Source organism: Cimex lectularius, unplaced genomic scaffold (genome assembly GCF_000648675.2).
Source record: "Cimex lectularius strain Harlan isolate CLEC.00 unplaced genomic scaffold, Clec_2.1 scaffold28, whole genome shotgun sequence".
Lineage (NCBI taxonomy): Eukaryota > Metazoa > Arthropoda > Insecta > Hemiptera > Cimicidae > Cimex > Cimex lectularius.
The window spans coordinates 635,973-652,986 of NW_019392712.1; the positions used below are offsets into that span (position 1 = coordinate 635,973).

The window sequence follows — 17,014 nt, forward strand, 5'->3', positions numbered from 1 at the left end:
GCAAGGTATACATTATTAAATCACTTTTCATTCTGTGTATTCACCTTGTGATAAATTTATACCACAGGACCTAAAACAATAAATTAGGATCATTACAAAAGTTGGAATCCAGTTCCATCCTTAGCCTCACCCGTACCTAACCTTAATCTAACCTTAACCTGTCAATAACTCTAGCATAACCTGTTCTTCACTTTAGTCTTACCTGTCCCTACCTCTTTTCCCTCGTCTCTAACTTCAACTTAACCCTAACCTTTCGCTAACTCTTAACTCATCACATATCTAACCTAACCCTACTCATGTACAATTGAAAAGTGGTAGTGCAAGTATGTAAACTTGTCACTTGCGATGATACTTACCATTTTTCATTCAGAATTTAAAGAACAGGCAGTGCGAGTGGAAAGGAATGTTTACATTCTGCACTCTATACATTTATTAGTATTTACATATACATAAAATAATAAAATTCTAATAAATAAATTATAAAAATAATAAATAATTCTACCCTGGCGTATTTGGAGCATTTTATTCATACTATTATGAGCCCTACTGATTTAAGCACAAATTGCATACCTGGAGGATGTGTTGAACCTGGGCAATATTTCAATATATAACTTAAAAGGAAAGAAAGTTACTCATGAGTACATTTGAACGCCTGCATCGAACTTGTACCTTGTTAACTTTTGATCACTGAAGACAGTGAAACACATCTGTAAGACCAAACCAGTGAGGATAAGCAGATCAAAAATTTCCCGTGCAATTCTTGTAAAATAGATTTTTGGGGAAAATTGTTGACCTTTGAGTTACCCATTATGATTTATTTTTTAAATTTAATTTTATTTTTTGTCAACCAGTTTTAATATTTACACAAGATTGTTCTAACATATAAAATATACTTTTATTTACAAAATAATTGCAAATTTAATAAAGATGCAATACAATTTACAAATTCTTAAAAAATACAAAATTACCTTTTTTAAATAAAATTACGGATTTTTTTTTTTTTTGGGGGGGGGGAGAGTTAGCAATGAAGCCGATTACTTATTAATTCTATTAACTCTAGCAGTGAAATTGCTTAAAAGTAAAAAAATATAATTCTTCAATTAACTTATATACATGAATTTTTACAATTACAAATTAATTATCCTATGTCCGTTCAAAAATTCAACAAGCAAAAAGTTAACAAAAATGAAGGACCATGTTTGCACACAAAACGTTGAGCAACTTCATTAAAATATGATACATCACAGGCAATATAATAAATTAATGACTACTAAAACAATTTAGTACTAAATAACCCAAATTGAATACCAGTTTACATTTAGTGATATAAACTATAAAAACCTTTTTTTAATACATAATAAATAAGAGGTAGATAATTTGCACTTTGATTAATCAGGCATTTTCATTTGCTTTTCAGTTTTTTCTAAATATAATTAAGAGCCAGAATGAATTTTGGCTGATGATGATTCATAAAAAGGAAACGTAAATGTTATCAAGAAATGTATGATTTCATTCTCATTAGAAATTATTTACTTTTTCATACAAAGTTTAAATAATAATTACAACTTGTTTATAAGATCAGTCTACACAAGGTTTATTTATTTATATTTTTTTATATAATTTTACCCTAAATTACAAGTTGTAAAAAAAAATAAAAAACTATTAATTCAAAAAGCTTAAAAAAAATGAAAACTCCCACGGGAAAAATTTCCCCGATTAGTTTATGAACGGAGAGAAAAAAACGACAAAATATTCTCAGCAGTTATTGTTGTACGCTTAAAATTAGAATGGTCATATTTAATACGACACTGACTGTCCTTACAATTTCAACTAGGAGTCGTAATAAAACGAAAGTGTTAAGATAATATACTGCTGTATGTGGATGTTGATTGACAATTTGGTGAGATGGGAGAACGCTCTTCGTCATTAGTCGAATGTCCTCTTATCCTTGTATTTATATTGCTAATCGAACTTCCTAAAAAAATAACACATAATTAAATCACCTGTAAGTAGACGAAAGTTTTCTTCAAACAACAAATCAATACACGATAGAAATAATCTCAATTTATGAATGGATGTAAGAAAAGATTTTGGAACTATGTTTTGGTACATATGTATTACCATATACTCCTTACAAATAAACCTATTATTTTAATTTTACTAGACCATCTAGTTTTATATAAATAAAAAAGCTCACAAACAATCCCACTCCATTACACAGCTGCCATTTATAATTTCGAGGGTTGTATGAATTGATTCTATGATTGAACTTTCTTTTGTTTTCTTTAAGATTGTCTCAAATCTGTTCAACTGGATTAAGGACCGGATTTCTTCCAGGCCACTCAAGGTTATGTAAACCCACAGTGTTCAGGTACTCAAAAACACACGACACCAAGCATTATCATGCATAAGTAATGATTTAAAGGCAATACAAATATTTTAAGATTATCTTCACATGGAACAACTTTAACTTTGGTATCTCATAAGAAATGTCACTACAGAACTTGACAGACCTTCCTTGAAATGATTCCAATGTGCAGCACTGACTGTATCATTCTCCAGATCTTTTTATAGTGGAATATGGTAGTGGGAAATATGAAAAGTACTTGAACAGGATGCGCAAAAAGTGCACTAAAAGTCTGTCAGCAGGGATGGAGCTAGTCAATTAAAGGAAGGCACACTTACTGGATTTTCCCGTCAGTAGAGGAAAGGGTCAACCTCAATTTTGTAAAAGGACCATTATGTGACACAATTCCTGATAGGGCATAGAGACTTTGCCAGCAAACTCTATCGCTTCAGACAGGAACAAGTATTTCTATGGTGCCCACTGTATGCTGCAAATAAGCAAGGACTACGATCCAAAAGAGTACACCAGTGTGGCACCATTATTTCAATGAACAAAGAAAGTTTATGGTGAAAAAAAGTATGTTGGCAACATGAGAAAAAAAGGATGGAAAATACAAAGCACACGAACACACCCTGACCAGACGCGTCCAGTTGGCCAACCATGGAACATGGAAGAGGTAGAAATGACAAAACTGATGAAAAAAGCAGTCACCTCTGTTAAAGCCCTCACATTCAGGGCAGTGGGACCAGATTTTGCTTCCCTCCAGGGCGGCGGGTCTCATTTGTGACCCAGGCCATTGTTTGGACATACTATTTTCTATTGGTTATTATTTTGAAGAAGTTTTAGTGTAAAAACAGCTTTCTAACGAAATCCATTGTTCCGGTATAGCTCCACGATTGATGCCTGAGAAAATTGGCTGTGAATTTTTTTCAATAACCTTGTTTACTTTTTAAGCTAAGATTTGATTATTTGTACATTAAATACAATTACAGAATTGAGGAATAGACTGTTAAATGCTTTTAATGCTCAAATATTGTGAGTTTTTCAGGGTATTGTACAGAATAACATCTAAAAGTTTAACGATTTGTTGTTCTCTTCAGCTAATTTGTAAGGAATTTAATTTTTAAACAAATTTTTTATTACAACAATAAATAATGCTAACTATAAAATGTATTTCTACACATTTTTCAACATTTCCAAATTTTTTAAAATTAATTTTTGCTAAATTTTGGAAATAGAGTATTACTATACTAGGAAGAACTGTGAAATGATGAACGTAAAAATGGTATAAAAAGTTGACCGTTCACCCTCTTCCAGATGCTTCTCATGGTAATTATTCCAAGAAGAAGCTAACCACTGCCCATAATTCTCACCTAACACTTCCCTAACTCTCTAACCTAACCCGTCTCTGACTCTAGCCTAACCCATTCTTAACCTAATTCTAGTCTAACCTGTCCCTAACAGGCGGAGGCTAAGACAATGAGCCACTGATGAAAAGCAGCCACCTCTGTTGATTGTGATGGGTTCTTGACGTCCCAGGCCATTGTTCTAATGCGCTACTGTTTTCTATTGACTGTTATTTTTCCTCACTTTGAAGCAGTTTTTAGATTCAACTTTTAACAATGTGTCATGCCGGTATAAGCTCAATTGACATCTGAGGAAATTGATAGAAGCTAAACAACTGGGCATGTGGGTACCTGATGTTTAGGCACCCTAACAATTCTGTCCATAGTCCTTTTGCTGGCCCTTTTTGACATTTTCCTACTCCTTTTCTTTCAACGGCTGTGGGACAAAGAGGACAAATCTTTTAAAAAATTTGGAACCCCGGAAGATCAATGGTGTTTTAGGCTTCTGCTCTGTCTTCTCATAACAGTTCACATCAGAATTCAAACAATTAAGTTTTTTTAAATAAAAGCTGTTGAACTGTACTTCCTGATTGATTGCATTTTAATAAAGCCGTCTATGGTATGGGTCATTCTGGGTCGCCTCGAGTGACTCAGTCTTTCTAGACATTTAGTAGCCATTGAAACTGACAATAGTTAATGCCAAGGCTATTAGCAAATTAAGACATCATGAGTGATGACTATAATACAAGAGAAATTGCTACCCGGAGCTAACAAGAGGTAAAAACTAAATGATATGATTAAACACTAATGTCTCTCATGGATTTATAAGTGATGCGATATTTTTGACAAGGAGTCTATTAAAAAAATAAAATAAAATAAAAAAGGCAACAAGAATATAGATTTAATAATCTTTCATGCGCCTTACCGACCACGCCGAAATGTTCTTTGAGATCAGCTTGGACATCGGAAACATCCCACATCGCATAAAAAGCATCACACAATGATACATTTTCAACCAAATAATTAACATAAGGTTTATAGGAAAAACTGTAGTGATGAGCGATAGCGGCAATGAACATTTCCAGACAGATAAGAAAATTCTAGAAAAAAAAAAACGTCATTAGTAAACTTTACATTAGGTATAACCCAAATTAAAAAGATCACCTGTATTCTATTGGATAGATAATTTGCAGAAACATCTTTAGGAACGTCGAAATACATATTCAGGATGCCGTAGTAAGCCGCAATTGATATTAAAACGCCTTGACTGAAAGAGAAAAAAAATAGGTTTGAAAAATGTCTAAGTGTGTGAAATGTCAAGACCTTACAAAAACGAAAAGAATACGACAGCTTTGATGCAGACAAATTTTCCTATTGGCTCCATCGGCCTCAGCTCTTCCCTGTTGGCTTTGTAAAACAACACTAAACAATACATCGCCAAAAACTGTGACACGTTGTTAATCCCGATGATGTAAGGGAATGCGGCATTCACACGAAATTCACCTTCACCATAAACACCGTTCAATTCACATATGCTGGAACAGAATACTATGAAACAAAAAAAAATGAATGAGAATATAATATTTATATTATATGAGAATGTCCATACAAAGCGATTCCTGTTGTTAAAGGCCTTATTATGGTGTATTGTAAAATACCATGTTTACACCTGTGCACGAACTCTCTGGAAAAAAAAAAAGATTATTTTATTTTTTAACGAACTAACTAATGCTGTTTTGAGAATTTTTTCAAAAGTAACAAAACATTTATAAATTTTTTCATAGTAAAATAAATACGTAATTGGCCACAGACATCTCTTGTTCACTGATCAACAATGATTTTAAATTCACTAATTTCGTGGTCCGCTTGACTAATTAACATATTACAATTAATTAAGGTTTTTAGTTGAGATAAAAAAAGTCAATGGCACGAGCGGGATTCGAACCCACGATCTTCGGCTTGATACGCCGCTGGTCTACCACTTGAGCTATCGTGACCTCGATCCACTCGGACACCAACTTCCCATCTCAACCGCACCTTTGGAATTTTCCCTCCTTTTTGCCATTTTGATGATTTTAAATTTACAAACTAATTAAAGTGCACACCATATTCTTTATGGATGTTTCCAAAGTCTTTTCTATTACTAGTGTTAACATCCTAAACCACGGTTCTCCTAACTTTACTTAAGGGCTAGTCCTTGGCGAGGCCACAGGGTCATCGTCACTTTGCCATCTGATGGGGGATGGATTATGTTGGATTTAAATTGGACTAATGGGTGGGGGTGGAGAGTTTATCATGGAACTTACAAAATTTGGTGGAGATTAATGTGTTTAGAATGGTATGTTGAGGTTGTTGTGGAGGGGGATAATGGATGCATATTAGGTTGTGTTGACTATGATTCCAAGGACTTTGAATTGAAAGGACTGAATTCTCTAGATGGCTTAGCCCACAGTTTTAGTCCACATGTCCAAATCAATTTCAGTAGTGTTTTGCAGTGTCAGTTTGCTTTTTTGTTGAGATGTTAGATTTGGGTCCAAGTAGTTTATAGAGTAATCCAAAGGTTTGTTCAGTTCCTACCTTTTTATTTGTATGTGTCAGTTCCAGGTTAAAAAGCAAGATAGAACCCAAGGTAGCATACACTGTTGGCTTTAGGAATAAGAATGTTGAGAAAATTGGAATAATTGGTTATGCTTCAGGGAGTAAATGTAACATGGATGCATTTGTTTTCATTAATCTTTATCCTTCAAAGTTTGTTCCACTCGACTATTCATTGGATACGTGCCTGGAGCTTCTCCGAGGCAATAGCACGATCAGGATCAGATGAAAGCAAGGCTTTTTCCATTGAAGGATGCAAAGAGGGTAGAGGGTGTAGTTGGGATGTCTGAGGTGTAAAGATTCAAGACACTACCTGTGGCACTCTCACTCCCACGAATGGTAGTCGGAGTAGTCCAATTCTTGGCCAACTCAGAAGAATCGTCAAAAGATTAGATAAAAGGTGTTTGGAAGGATGCGCTTTGGATTGTACAGGGGACCTCATGCAATCGAACGCTTGTGACACATTATGACAAGCCATTTCATAAAGGCTGCCAAAACGGCATGCACAATAAATAAGACAGAGAGTTCCGACGATTGAGGAGGCAGAAGAGCAGGACGGCGGAGGCCTAATGTGGAGCCACGCTGGATTGAAGTTACAGTCGGTCGCTTGCAACGTTAGAAAAGAAAAGAAAGTAAAAAAAAGTGTGTGATGTGCTCAAAGACTAAAAAAACAACTTGTGTAGAATTCTTGTCGGGTGGTGCTCAATTCAACAAGGTTCATTACATTATACTTTACATCTTGTCTAGTGAAAAGGATATCGAAAAATAACTTTATACTTAATTGTTGAAAGTACTTTTCAATCACAAGAAAATTTTCTCTTTTCCTTACTAAATTCTTTGTAGCCATTTATAAAATTTATTTGATTCAATTATTTGTTATTAATACAAAAACCTTTAATGTTTAACGGTTATTGACTTATTTTTGTATTTATTTATTTTTTTATATAACTATATCAATCCCAAACGTCATAAATTTACGCTCCCATAACGTTATAACATCTACAGGTAGGTACAGGATTCTTTACATTCAAAGGATAAGGATATGTGGTCTGTAAAGAGAAGCACCTACTGAGTTGTGGAGAGTTTATAGCAAATACCAAATTGGTGGTCTAGGAGAAGGTTGAAAGAATTGTGTGGGGATCAATCGTTTTAGAAGGATCTTCTAGAATTTTTTTGAGAAGAGAGGGAGCAGGCTAACTGGACAGTAGGATGACGAATTATGGGCGAATTGCCAGGTTTAGGAAAAAGGAAGATATTTGAGTATTTACAAAGCAAAGGGACGTGTGTAGTATACTGCTGTAAAGATTATGGCATTTTTTTAAGGAATTCATGGAGAATTCGGGAAGTGATGAGGTCAAAGCTAGGAGACTTGCAATTCAGCAACCAGGTAATGATACATTTTATATTTAATTTCAAGAGTGATTGTTTTTGAAGATGTTCAGAGGGGAAAGGGGGCTTGAGGTATGAATCTCTGTTTTGTTAGAAGCAGTGTTGGGCTTGGGATGAATGGGGATGTGTGTTGGGAAAAAATTTCAGTTTTTTCATGATCAGAAGAGGACCAAATTCCTCAACTGCAACAGAGAGGAAAGGATGTGGTGGGTTTTAGTAATTTGTTGGTAACTTTCCAACGTGATCCATTGGAGGTTGTACGGCAGGATAGGTAAGAGTGGAAAGTTGTATTGATATAAGCTAATTGAAGGGGTATTTAATATCCACCATCGGCCCTCATATGCTAATAAATACATTCATTCTCAATATACACAAAAGGGAATGCAAACAAAATATCTATCAATACTATATACTAAAAGAAAGTCCTGTTTCCTTCAAAGACTCATGCTGTGCTCAAGCACAAGCACTCATGTTCGGTTGCATTCCTACTCAATAAATGCTCAGCCCTTTATTAAGCTTACATCCCCTTCATGAGAACTTTGAAACTGTTTCTAATGATTTAAATGGTCGTAACATATGAAATGATAGGTTCAAATGTAATCCATTATGAAGTTTTTAGAGTGGATGAACTCTTTCACCCATCCGTTCTAAAACACAACTGTAAGGTGAAAGATCTCGCCCACTCTACTAAACAAAACTTCATAAATTTATTAAGGCTGAAGCCACAATTTTGAACGTGGAAAGTTTGACGGATCTGACAAGAGGAAGCTACGGTCGTGAGGTCACAGATTTCAATGAAACTTTTTCCAGTGATAATAGATCAAAAAAATCAGACAAGTGTCTCAGCATTCAATCCAATGGAGCCAATAAAAAATAGTTCATGTGGAGAAATAACCAGAAATTGCATTCACAAAACTGCCTCACGGCACTCTCATCAATCAGTTTAAATGAAATTTTAAGGGTGTTAGTACATTGAAAAATATTAAACACATGTATAGGGATTTAGAGAAATCAGCACCAGGAAGCCTGTAATAAATTGTTAAATATTATGGTGTATTTTGACTGCACAAGGCTAAAATTTGGTAATTGACAAAAAGCTTCCAACTTTAGATTTCTTACTATATTGCTGAAATGTAAATACATACATATACAATAAAATAAATCTAACTAAAAGACCATCCCCTGTGTATGAAATAGGTTTGTAATTTGAAATTGTTCATAATTTTCATCCAGTGACAATGAAGGTAATACAAGAATACTAGTAGGAAAAAATCTAAGTAGTAATCTTGGTAGCTTTTTCAACAATTAAAAAATTTTGTAATTAATTTATTATAGGTTTCCTGGGGCTTATTGCGCCAAATCCCTATATATATTTAATATTTTTCAATGTACTAACAGCCTTTAAAATTTCATTCAAACTAATTGAGAGAGCTGTGAGCAGTGGCAGTTTTGATAACAATTTTTGATCATTTTTATGCATAGCTTTTTTGTTTTTACTCTCGGGGCCAATTGGATGGAACCTTCATCTAATATATTTCAATCTAGTGTCATTAAAAAGTTTCATTGAAATCAATGACCCCATAACCGTAGCCTTTTTTATTTATTTATTTTAATTCACCTAACCCCCATGCTTTATATATAATTATTATTTTTGTATTGTTTTTTTATTTTTGTTTATGTGTAGGACCCTACCTATCAGTGATGAACACCATGTCAATGCCTTAACCGTTGCGGCCAACAATGCCCCCCCCCTACAATTAATAATATTTATTTGTTTCTTTTATTTTATAATTTTTTCTTTAGAGGGTGGGGTACAACCTGGTAAAGAAAAAAGTAATTCCTGTCATTCAGGAGGGCTTAACGTCCAACCTGTCAGGTGTTGCGGAAATGATCCTGGTTTAGAAAAAATAAAAAATAAATGGAAGAATTACATAACAGCCTAACTAATCACATGACCGGCACAAACAAACAAAAAACTCTACCAACCACAAACGAGGGGTCAGTAGGTTATGTAGTAAGTAGTGGTTAGGCTTTACGTAAGTTTTTTTTTTTTTTTAATTAAATATTTATGGCTCAAATGCCAAATGTGGCGTTCATAAGTATTTTTTACTATCTAAAGAGGCATGTAAAAAATATATGATAAAATATACATCAATACACAGACAAGGCGTCAGACTTGTATTTGCTTGGGTAAGAATCCAGGCCCCCCATGATTTTTTTTTAAATTGGTCATACAAAAAATATTGTAAAGTGGTTTGACACCTCGTCCATGACTCCCGACAAATAGACAAGAATTACTTTTCCCATACATCAAGATCAGAAATTATTTTAATTTTATTTCAAATATTAACAATCAATTATCATGAAAAAGTGAAGTTTGATACAATTCAAACACTGAAGTTAAGATATGAGTTAATTAAATAATTAATTATAATTGAAATGAAATGACTAGATTTTTTTATTTCTTTATAGTACTCAAAGCAACTCTCACCTCCCCATCTTCCAGTTGGGCAACCAGCACAAAGGAAAATAATGCTTAACTTGCGGTTTCAGCGACAGATTTATTTCCAAATCCATTTCCTCGTTCAGGTAATGAAGAAGATAAACCAAAAAGTTGTATATTACATAAGCTTCATAGCATTCACGGGCACAATCGAAATAAATCCCTTGATCTGGGTGTACCAGGCCGAGCCACTAAAACAAACCAAATTCAATAATAAAACAATTTAGAAAAAAAAAATTTAGACAAAGCGAATGCAGGTAAATAAACACATATTATACTGTGAGTATTCTGTGTAAAATCTATTATTTTAAACTGATTACTGATTTATATAAGCTCAAATTTGCACATGCATGCACATACTTGAGCCTTATCATACCAGCAATTCCAACTTTTTAATTTACTAAATCAATTATATTTAGTGGTCTAATTGGCCAAATGACTTCTTTCAATTAATTATTCTTTTTATGTAAGGACTTGGTCGAGATGAAAAAGCTAGTGTCACGAGCGAGATTCGAACCCTCTATTTTTAATTTACAGTTTAAATTACCATCAGATCTCGAGAATCAACCACCCTGAGTGTTGACAATCGAGGATCAGACCGCGGTCTTATCCATCCAGCCATTGATGTTGGGCTTCAGTTGCCGTCAACAGGTATGTAAATTCAGCCCCTGTCATAATCAGTCTCCTCACTCTTAAATACATTCTTTCCTATTTGTATACCATTCACTCAGTTAGGGTGGTGGAGTACTCGATATTCCACCATCAACCCTTTCACACTACACATTCATGCTAATAAATACATTCACTCTCAACACACACTAGGGGACCCAAAAATATTAGTGCTATATACAATAAAACAACCCTATTTCCTTCACGAATTGATACAAGCACAATTATATAAAAGCTAAGCACGATTACCACATGCACGATTCATACATGCTCTGCACATGGAACCAATGAATGACACCCTTTAAAGTGGGACACATACTTTTTTCTACATGCCAGACACATACTTGGGGGTTTTGGACCAAAAGTAGTGTCTGTGTGACAACCTTGCATGGTCTCTCTCCTTAATCAGGCGAGGATGATCCTTCTTCTATGAGTCAGATCCTCTGAGGGTCATCTATGAACACTGCTTTTGAGACATGAGCACTTCTCTGGTGATCCAGCCCACCAATGCTGCCACTTAATTTTAAATATGTTTTTTAATGTGGTTTTAGCGTCAGAGGGCCAAGTTGTGGTGGTTAAGTCTGGAGGTAGGGACATCCCAGCCTTAGCCATCTTGCCTACCTTTTTGTTACGCTCTGAGTACCCCAGACAACAATGATGGAGATTGTACAATTGTACAAATAATGGTCGTAAGTGAGCACACAACCGAATAAGGGGATTGAAGATGAACCACGGTCTGGTAGTCCTTCTGTCCTGAATGACGAATTGAGCGAACCTATCGAACTTGATTTGAGTCAAACATGTCAGGAGCTCACCATTGTTCAACATAAGCAATGAAACCATTCTCTCTAGCTTAAATTGACTTGGGAAGAGGTGGAAGCTGAAGAATGCTATTCCTCATAAATAGACGATGGTAACAAGCTTCAACATCCAAACATTTCCATTCCATTGCTTTCACAGCACAATTGACCAGATTGTTACACACGATGAAAAATGGATCCTTTACTGTAACACCAGGAGGTCAAATGTCACCAAATGATCCTGCCTCATTGATGTGAAAACCAAATATTCACCAACAAAGGTTTTTTTGTTTTTGTTTTAGTGGAGTTCTTTTTACCTGGTATTATCCTTTTCAACCCATCAACTAAATTTACAAACTACGGCTTTCAAATCCCAGACTAAATTTCTTCATTTAGTCATATTTTTCACATTTCTGGTTGACAACTATTAACTTTAAATAGATTAAATATTGATCTATTTTGTCAAATAAGTCTGACAATAATATGATGGAGCCGCAGACGCCAAGTGGATCGGGTGTGAGCCACTCAGCTTTTCACTAAAACTTCTTTTTAAAATTATGTCAATTCAGACTGGCTTGGCCAATGTGTTGGACACAACACAATCAAAATAAATAAATAAAATTAAAATAAATAAAATAATTCATCAGCCAGAAGTACTTGACACAGACAGTGAACAGCTATATAGAACAGAAAGTAGGTGACACCAGACTGCGTGTCACGATTTCCAAAAAATATATTTAAACTGAGAAGGTTGATCAATCATCAAAGAAAATAATAATCATTAAAGAAAAATGTAACATAATTAAAGTGCGAGATTTGACTGCAAAGTTTTCTATCAGAAAGACCCAGCCAAGTGAAATTCTAAATAATAAAAAGGAACTTTTAGATCTTATTGGGACATATTTAAATAGTTTGGCCATACTCAGGCTTGTAAAATACCACTGTCTGGTCTTCTAATTCGAGAAAAAGCCTTAGAAGTTGTGAAGCATTAAGCTAAATAGAACAAGGCATAAGGTTTCTTTTAAGGCAATTAGTGAAGTGAAGAATCGAGGTACAAATGGATGGAAAAACTTAAAACAATATTGCACCGATTTTGAACTCAAAAACATTATTATGATGAGACTGTCTTATACATAGAGCACTTCGGATTAAACAATTCAGGGGGGGAAAAAAAACGAGGGCTGGCTGAGAAGAAAAGAATCAAAGGAGTGTTTAAGTTTGCTCTTATGCAAAAGTATGCTTGGTGAATTTGAAAAACCTTAAAAAATCCTCAGTGTTTCAAAGTGTCAATATCGTGTAATCCCTATTGTTGTCCATCTTGTAATCCTAAACATTTTTATCACTCGTATAGCAGTCAATATTTCATTCCCCAGGAATGTCCATTGTAGGGAAGTTTCTCAATTTTTTTACTGCAGCAAATATTTCCTCACATTTTGGCTGTTATATCATCACTTTGTACCCTCAATGCTCAGTTTTTATTAATTTTTACGCATTGGCGTGTTAATTATTGATCAGCAGGCAAATCTGATTATACCATTTAAGGCGGGCCCTAGATGATCAATTAAAATGCACAATATTACAAACTGCACAAATATTTGACCCTTTAGGGTTAGTATTGAAGTTTGCTCAATAATTTTACAGATGTTTGAGCGAGTTTTATTTTCATTGCACCATGTATGGCTAATATTGTGCTATTCCATGTCTAGTGTCCGAGGGATGAGGACTTCAAGTGCGTTTATGGACAAAATGGTGAAGTAACCAACAAAACTTAAAGAAAGGGAGTTCATCGTCGATTGTCTACAGCTATATAGAAAACTGCCTGCTCTGTGGACTGCTAAGAACAAGGATTACCTATCATGAATGTGATTTAAAAAAAAAAATTAATTTAAAAAAACACCTGCGAAACATTCCTATAAACACAAAGAGAGCAACAAAAGAAGATGTGAAGAAATTTAATTCTTTAAGGACCAATTACAGCAAGGAGATCAAAAAACACCTCAGTCGATGGAGATCAAAATGTCCATTCAGTACTATTGCACAATTATATAGTATTGTGCAATGTTATTACATTACAACAAAAAAACATATATAGACAGATAAGAAGCCTGACTATAAATCGCTTCAAAATGAATCATACTCTATTTGTAAATGGTTGTCAGATATGTAAACTGATACTTACATCCACTGAGGGAATAATTATTCTACAAGATGTTAAATCGGCAGACAAGACCATGGAGATTGAAATATCTTCTTTTTTTTTGGGGGGGGGGGGTTGCATTTGATAAAGTCAATGTCTCAATGAAAGAAGGAAAGTAAAGAGATTTTAAGTTTTAGTGGGATGACAGACACTGAAAATAACAGTGTGATGCATTTAGCCGTTTTAACTAATTTAAGCAGTAGAAATGATAAATAATGGAGTGATTATGTTGTCCAATCTTTATTCCTACTCACAGTAAGTTGTTTTCAATGATGTGGATTTCAAGCTTATAATTCATAAAAAATATTACACAAATAAAAATTAATTATAAAATTAAACAAATCATTACATAAAAAGGAAGAATGTAACAGGGCACTCAGAAATGTATGCATAAATAGTATCAAGCCCCTGTCAAACAAGAACAAAATCACCCTTGTTTTGGTTACCAAGGGTACAAAGGGCAGAATCATAAATTCTAACAGTAAAATAATTTAATCTAGGACATGTTAGAATTAGAAAGATGTAGGAGTGCCTGGAGACTCCTGGGAGTGGAGAAGCCAAAGCCTTGAATGATTCTCACCTATCCCTTATTAAACTTTTTACATTTTGTAAAGAAGCCTAATCTAAATTGCTTTGGCCAATGATGAACATAGTGTTCGTTACATTACTCAAGACCTAGGTGTGCCATGCTCTACTATGCACAATGGCTTAGAGTGGTTTCGGGCCATCAGAAGTCTTACTCTGAGATAGTCAAGAACTTTCCTTTAGACTCAGAGTTCGATAATCGCCAACATATAGAAAATGAGCTTATTTTGTGTAAAACCCGTGACCTTAACTTCCATAAGAACGGCAACACCAGGCTAGTAAATCATTAGGAGAAGGTTATCAAAGTCAATGAAGATTATTTCCTCTGAATGAAATATTTCTAAATTAATTTTAATATTGACAACTATTATATCTTTTAAATCCACACTTTTCTGGTTGCCTTGTCATCACTATCCTAATATCATCCGATCTGACTCTGATCCCATAATAGCTCACCAAAGTGCAAACCTTCCTACTACTACAACTACTCAGCACTAAAGTCATTGAAGGGCCCTGGCCCATAATGTTGGCCCAGTTTCTACTGCCCTCCGCGTGTCTCTCCCAACATCTGATCGGCATCTTTCCGAAGTTGACCTTGACATCGTCCCACCATCTCTTTCCAGGCCTTCCTCGCAACCATCTACCACCTGGCTTACCCATCTTTCTTTACAGCCCTGCCCTCTGATATCCTTTCCACACAGCCAATCCATCAAAAGCATTAGCTTTTATTTCAGCCACAATATCTGGTTTCTGGCTTTCAAAACTTTCAACTCCTCGTTTGTTCGAATTCATCACACTGCACCAAACATTTTCCGGAGCACTTTTCTTTCAAAAATCACAAAAATTCTTCGTCAATGTCCAGAATCTTAAAGTTCCACTGGCCTCACTATCGCCCGACAGACTCTCAATTTCAAATTGCAGTTGAAAGATCAGGACCTCAAGATCTACCCCAAGACAAAGTAGCTGCTTGTTAGCTGTTGTTGTTTACTGTAACAACTCTTGCCCATATTTTTTTTCTTACATAATGTTATCCTCGGTAAGCAGGGCTCCCACATATTTAAAGGTATTACAGCGTTCGTAAAACTTGTTTTTCAGTGCAATGGAAGCATAATTGACTTGCCATTGACCTCTTGTGGAATGCATATGTCTCGGTGCGGTTAATGACCAAACTCAAGCTCACTCAAATTCCTGGCAACCATGTCAATATCATCTGCGTATGTCAGGTTTCGAATGGTTCGATTCATCAAAGTCCCTCCTGGGTTACTCTGATCTACCTTTCTCATCATCGTCCCAATAGTCAAACCTTCCAGACCCACCTGTATGCTCTTGAACAACGGTTAAAAAAATGGCGATGAACTGCATTGCAGTTTTTGAGCCCCATGTGCATATTAGACTTGACATTTAAATTTAATCAATAATCACAAGATACTCACAGCGTTTAGGGCGTATATTGGTACCATCCATAGTATTCTAAAGAAACAAAGTACCAAAAGTTAACAAAGGTAGAGTTTTGGTTATAATTTATTCCAAAATACCTGATGATATGTTTCTGGAGTGAGGGTCTCGAGTAAAAAATCAAATGATTTATGATTTCCCAAAGAGAGACGGGCAACGCCAAAATGACGAAAATCCCTCCGAAAAGTGCTGTTTTGTCTTCATTGTTCAACCCCCGTTGGACAGAGACGACGATGAGCGAGAGGGAAAGGAGAAGGAACAAGACGACATACAGACAGAATTTGAAAATAGTACAGCATCTTTTGAAATTGGACATCCTTCGACATCGACTTGACGTGAAACAGGCCAAAAATGGCAAATTTCCGACTGAAAACACTTTCTCAACTGGCCAAGCACGATAAAACTACATTATCTGAGGACAAAGAGATAAAACGACCGATGATCAATGTTCATATTTCAACTCAAAGTCTCAAACAAATACGAGATTGTTCATGAACGAACGAGTCAAATCGAACGACGGAGAAAAGAAAACTGAGGATCCATGCATCATTGAGCGGGTGGAATGAACGAGAACGACACGACCCAAAATGTCGTCAAAAATTTCCCTCCATATTTTTAATTTTATAAACTTTTTGAACTTTAAAACATTATTGAACCAAGGAAACTAATCTTTAATTGATTTATATTTTAATCCTAAATATTTGACATGAATGGAAGTCGGTATCTCTTTGTTGTTGTAGGGCAAGACTGTTTTTCAATGTGAACCTGAGTACATTTTTGTTCACTAAGCCTTGTCACTTTTTGCACCAGTCTCCTATAAGCTATAGCTATAGCTTATATATAAAAATAGCGGTACCGGTATGATGTATAGTATATGTAAGGATTTGACTTGAATGAAGTCGGGTTTTCTTTGTTCTTGATGTGCAGTGGAGACTGTTTTTGCAATGTGAACTTAAGTTCACTTTTCTTCACACAGCCTTGTCACTTTTTGCACCACTCTCCGATAAGCTCAAAGTGTTCGTGGATGTTAGATTAGCCTGATACCAAAACAAGTGTCCGAAAGGTTCAGAGTTGACAGGTGTCTTCACCGAACTTTCCTTGCTCAATTCGTCGGCCTCCTCGTTGCCC

General features: G+C 35.1%; 1 protein-coding gene across 2 annotated transcripts; it reads right to left on the reverse strand.

Moving 5' to 3' along the window:
* Window positions 1-1,070: 1,070 nt before the first annotated feature.
* LOC106669974 (transmembrane protein 184C) lies at window positions 1,071-16,409 on the reverse strand. Of its 2 annotated transcripts, XM_014399901.2 has the most exons (8): window positions 15,967-16,409; window positions 15,865-15,901; window positions 10,169-10,371; window positions 5,303-5,377; window positions 5,022-5,228; window positions 4,858-4,960; window positions 4,619-4,793; window positions 1,071-1,975 (listed from the first exon to the last, which is right to left on the reverse strand). In XM_014399901.2, exons 1-8 carry the CDS (start codon window positions 16,200-16,202, stop codon window positions 1,857-1,859), a joined length of 1,155 nt encoding a protein of 384 aa, XP_014255387.1. In that variant the 5' UTR covers window positions 16,203-16,409; the 3' UTR covers window positions 1,071-1,856. The 2 variants fall into 2 exon arrangements, with proteins under 2 accessions (XP_014255387.1, XP_014255388.1); XM_014399902.2 differs by lacking the exons at window positions 15,865-15,901; window positions 15,967-16,409 and adding an exon at window positions 10,728-10,895.
* Between the last annotated feature and the right edge of the window lie 605 nt (window positions 16,410-17,014).

Excerpts from the sequence above, each read along its gene's own strand:
- LOC106669974 (XM_014399901.2), bottom strand. The coding sequence starts at position 16,202 with ATGTCCAATTTCAAAAGATGCTGTACTATTTTCAAATTCTGTCTGTAT. Across the intron at positions 10,372-15,864 it reads CAATATACGCCCTAAACGCT|TGGCTCGGCCTGGTACACCC; the intron begins GTGAGTATCTTG and ends GGTTTGTTTTAG. Across the intron at positions 4,961-5,021 it reads GTCGTATTCTTTTCGTTTTT|TCAAGGCGTTTTAATATCAA; the intron begins GTAAGGTCTTGA and ends TTTCTCTTTCAG.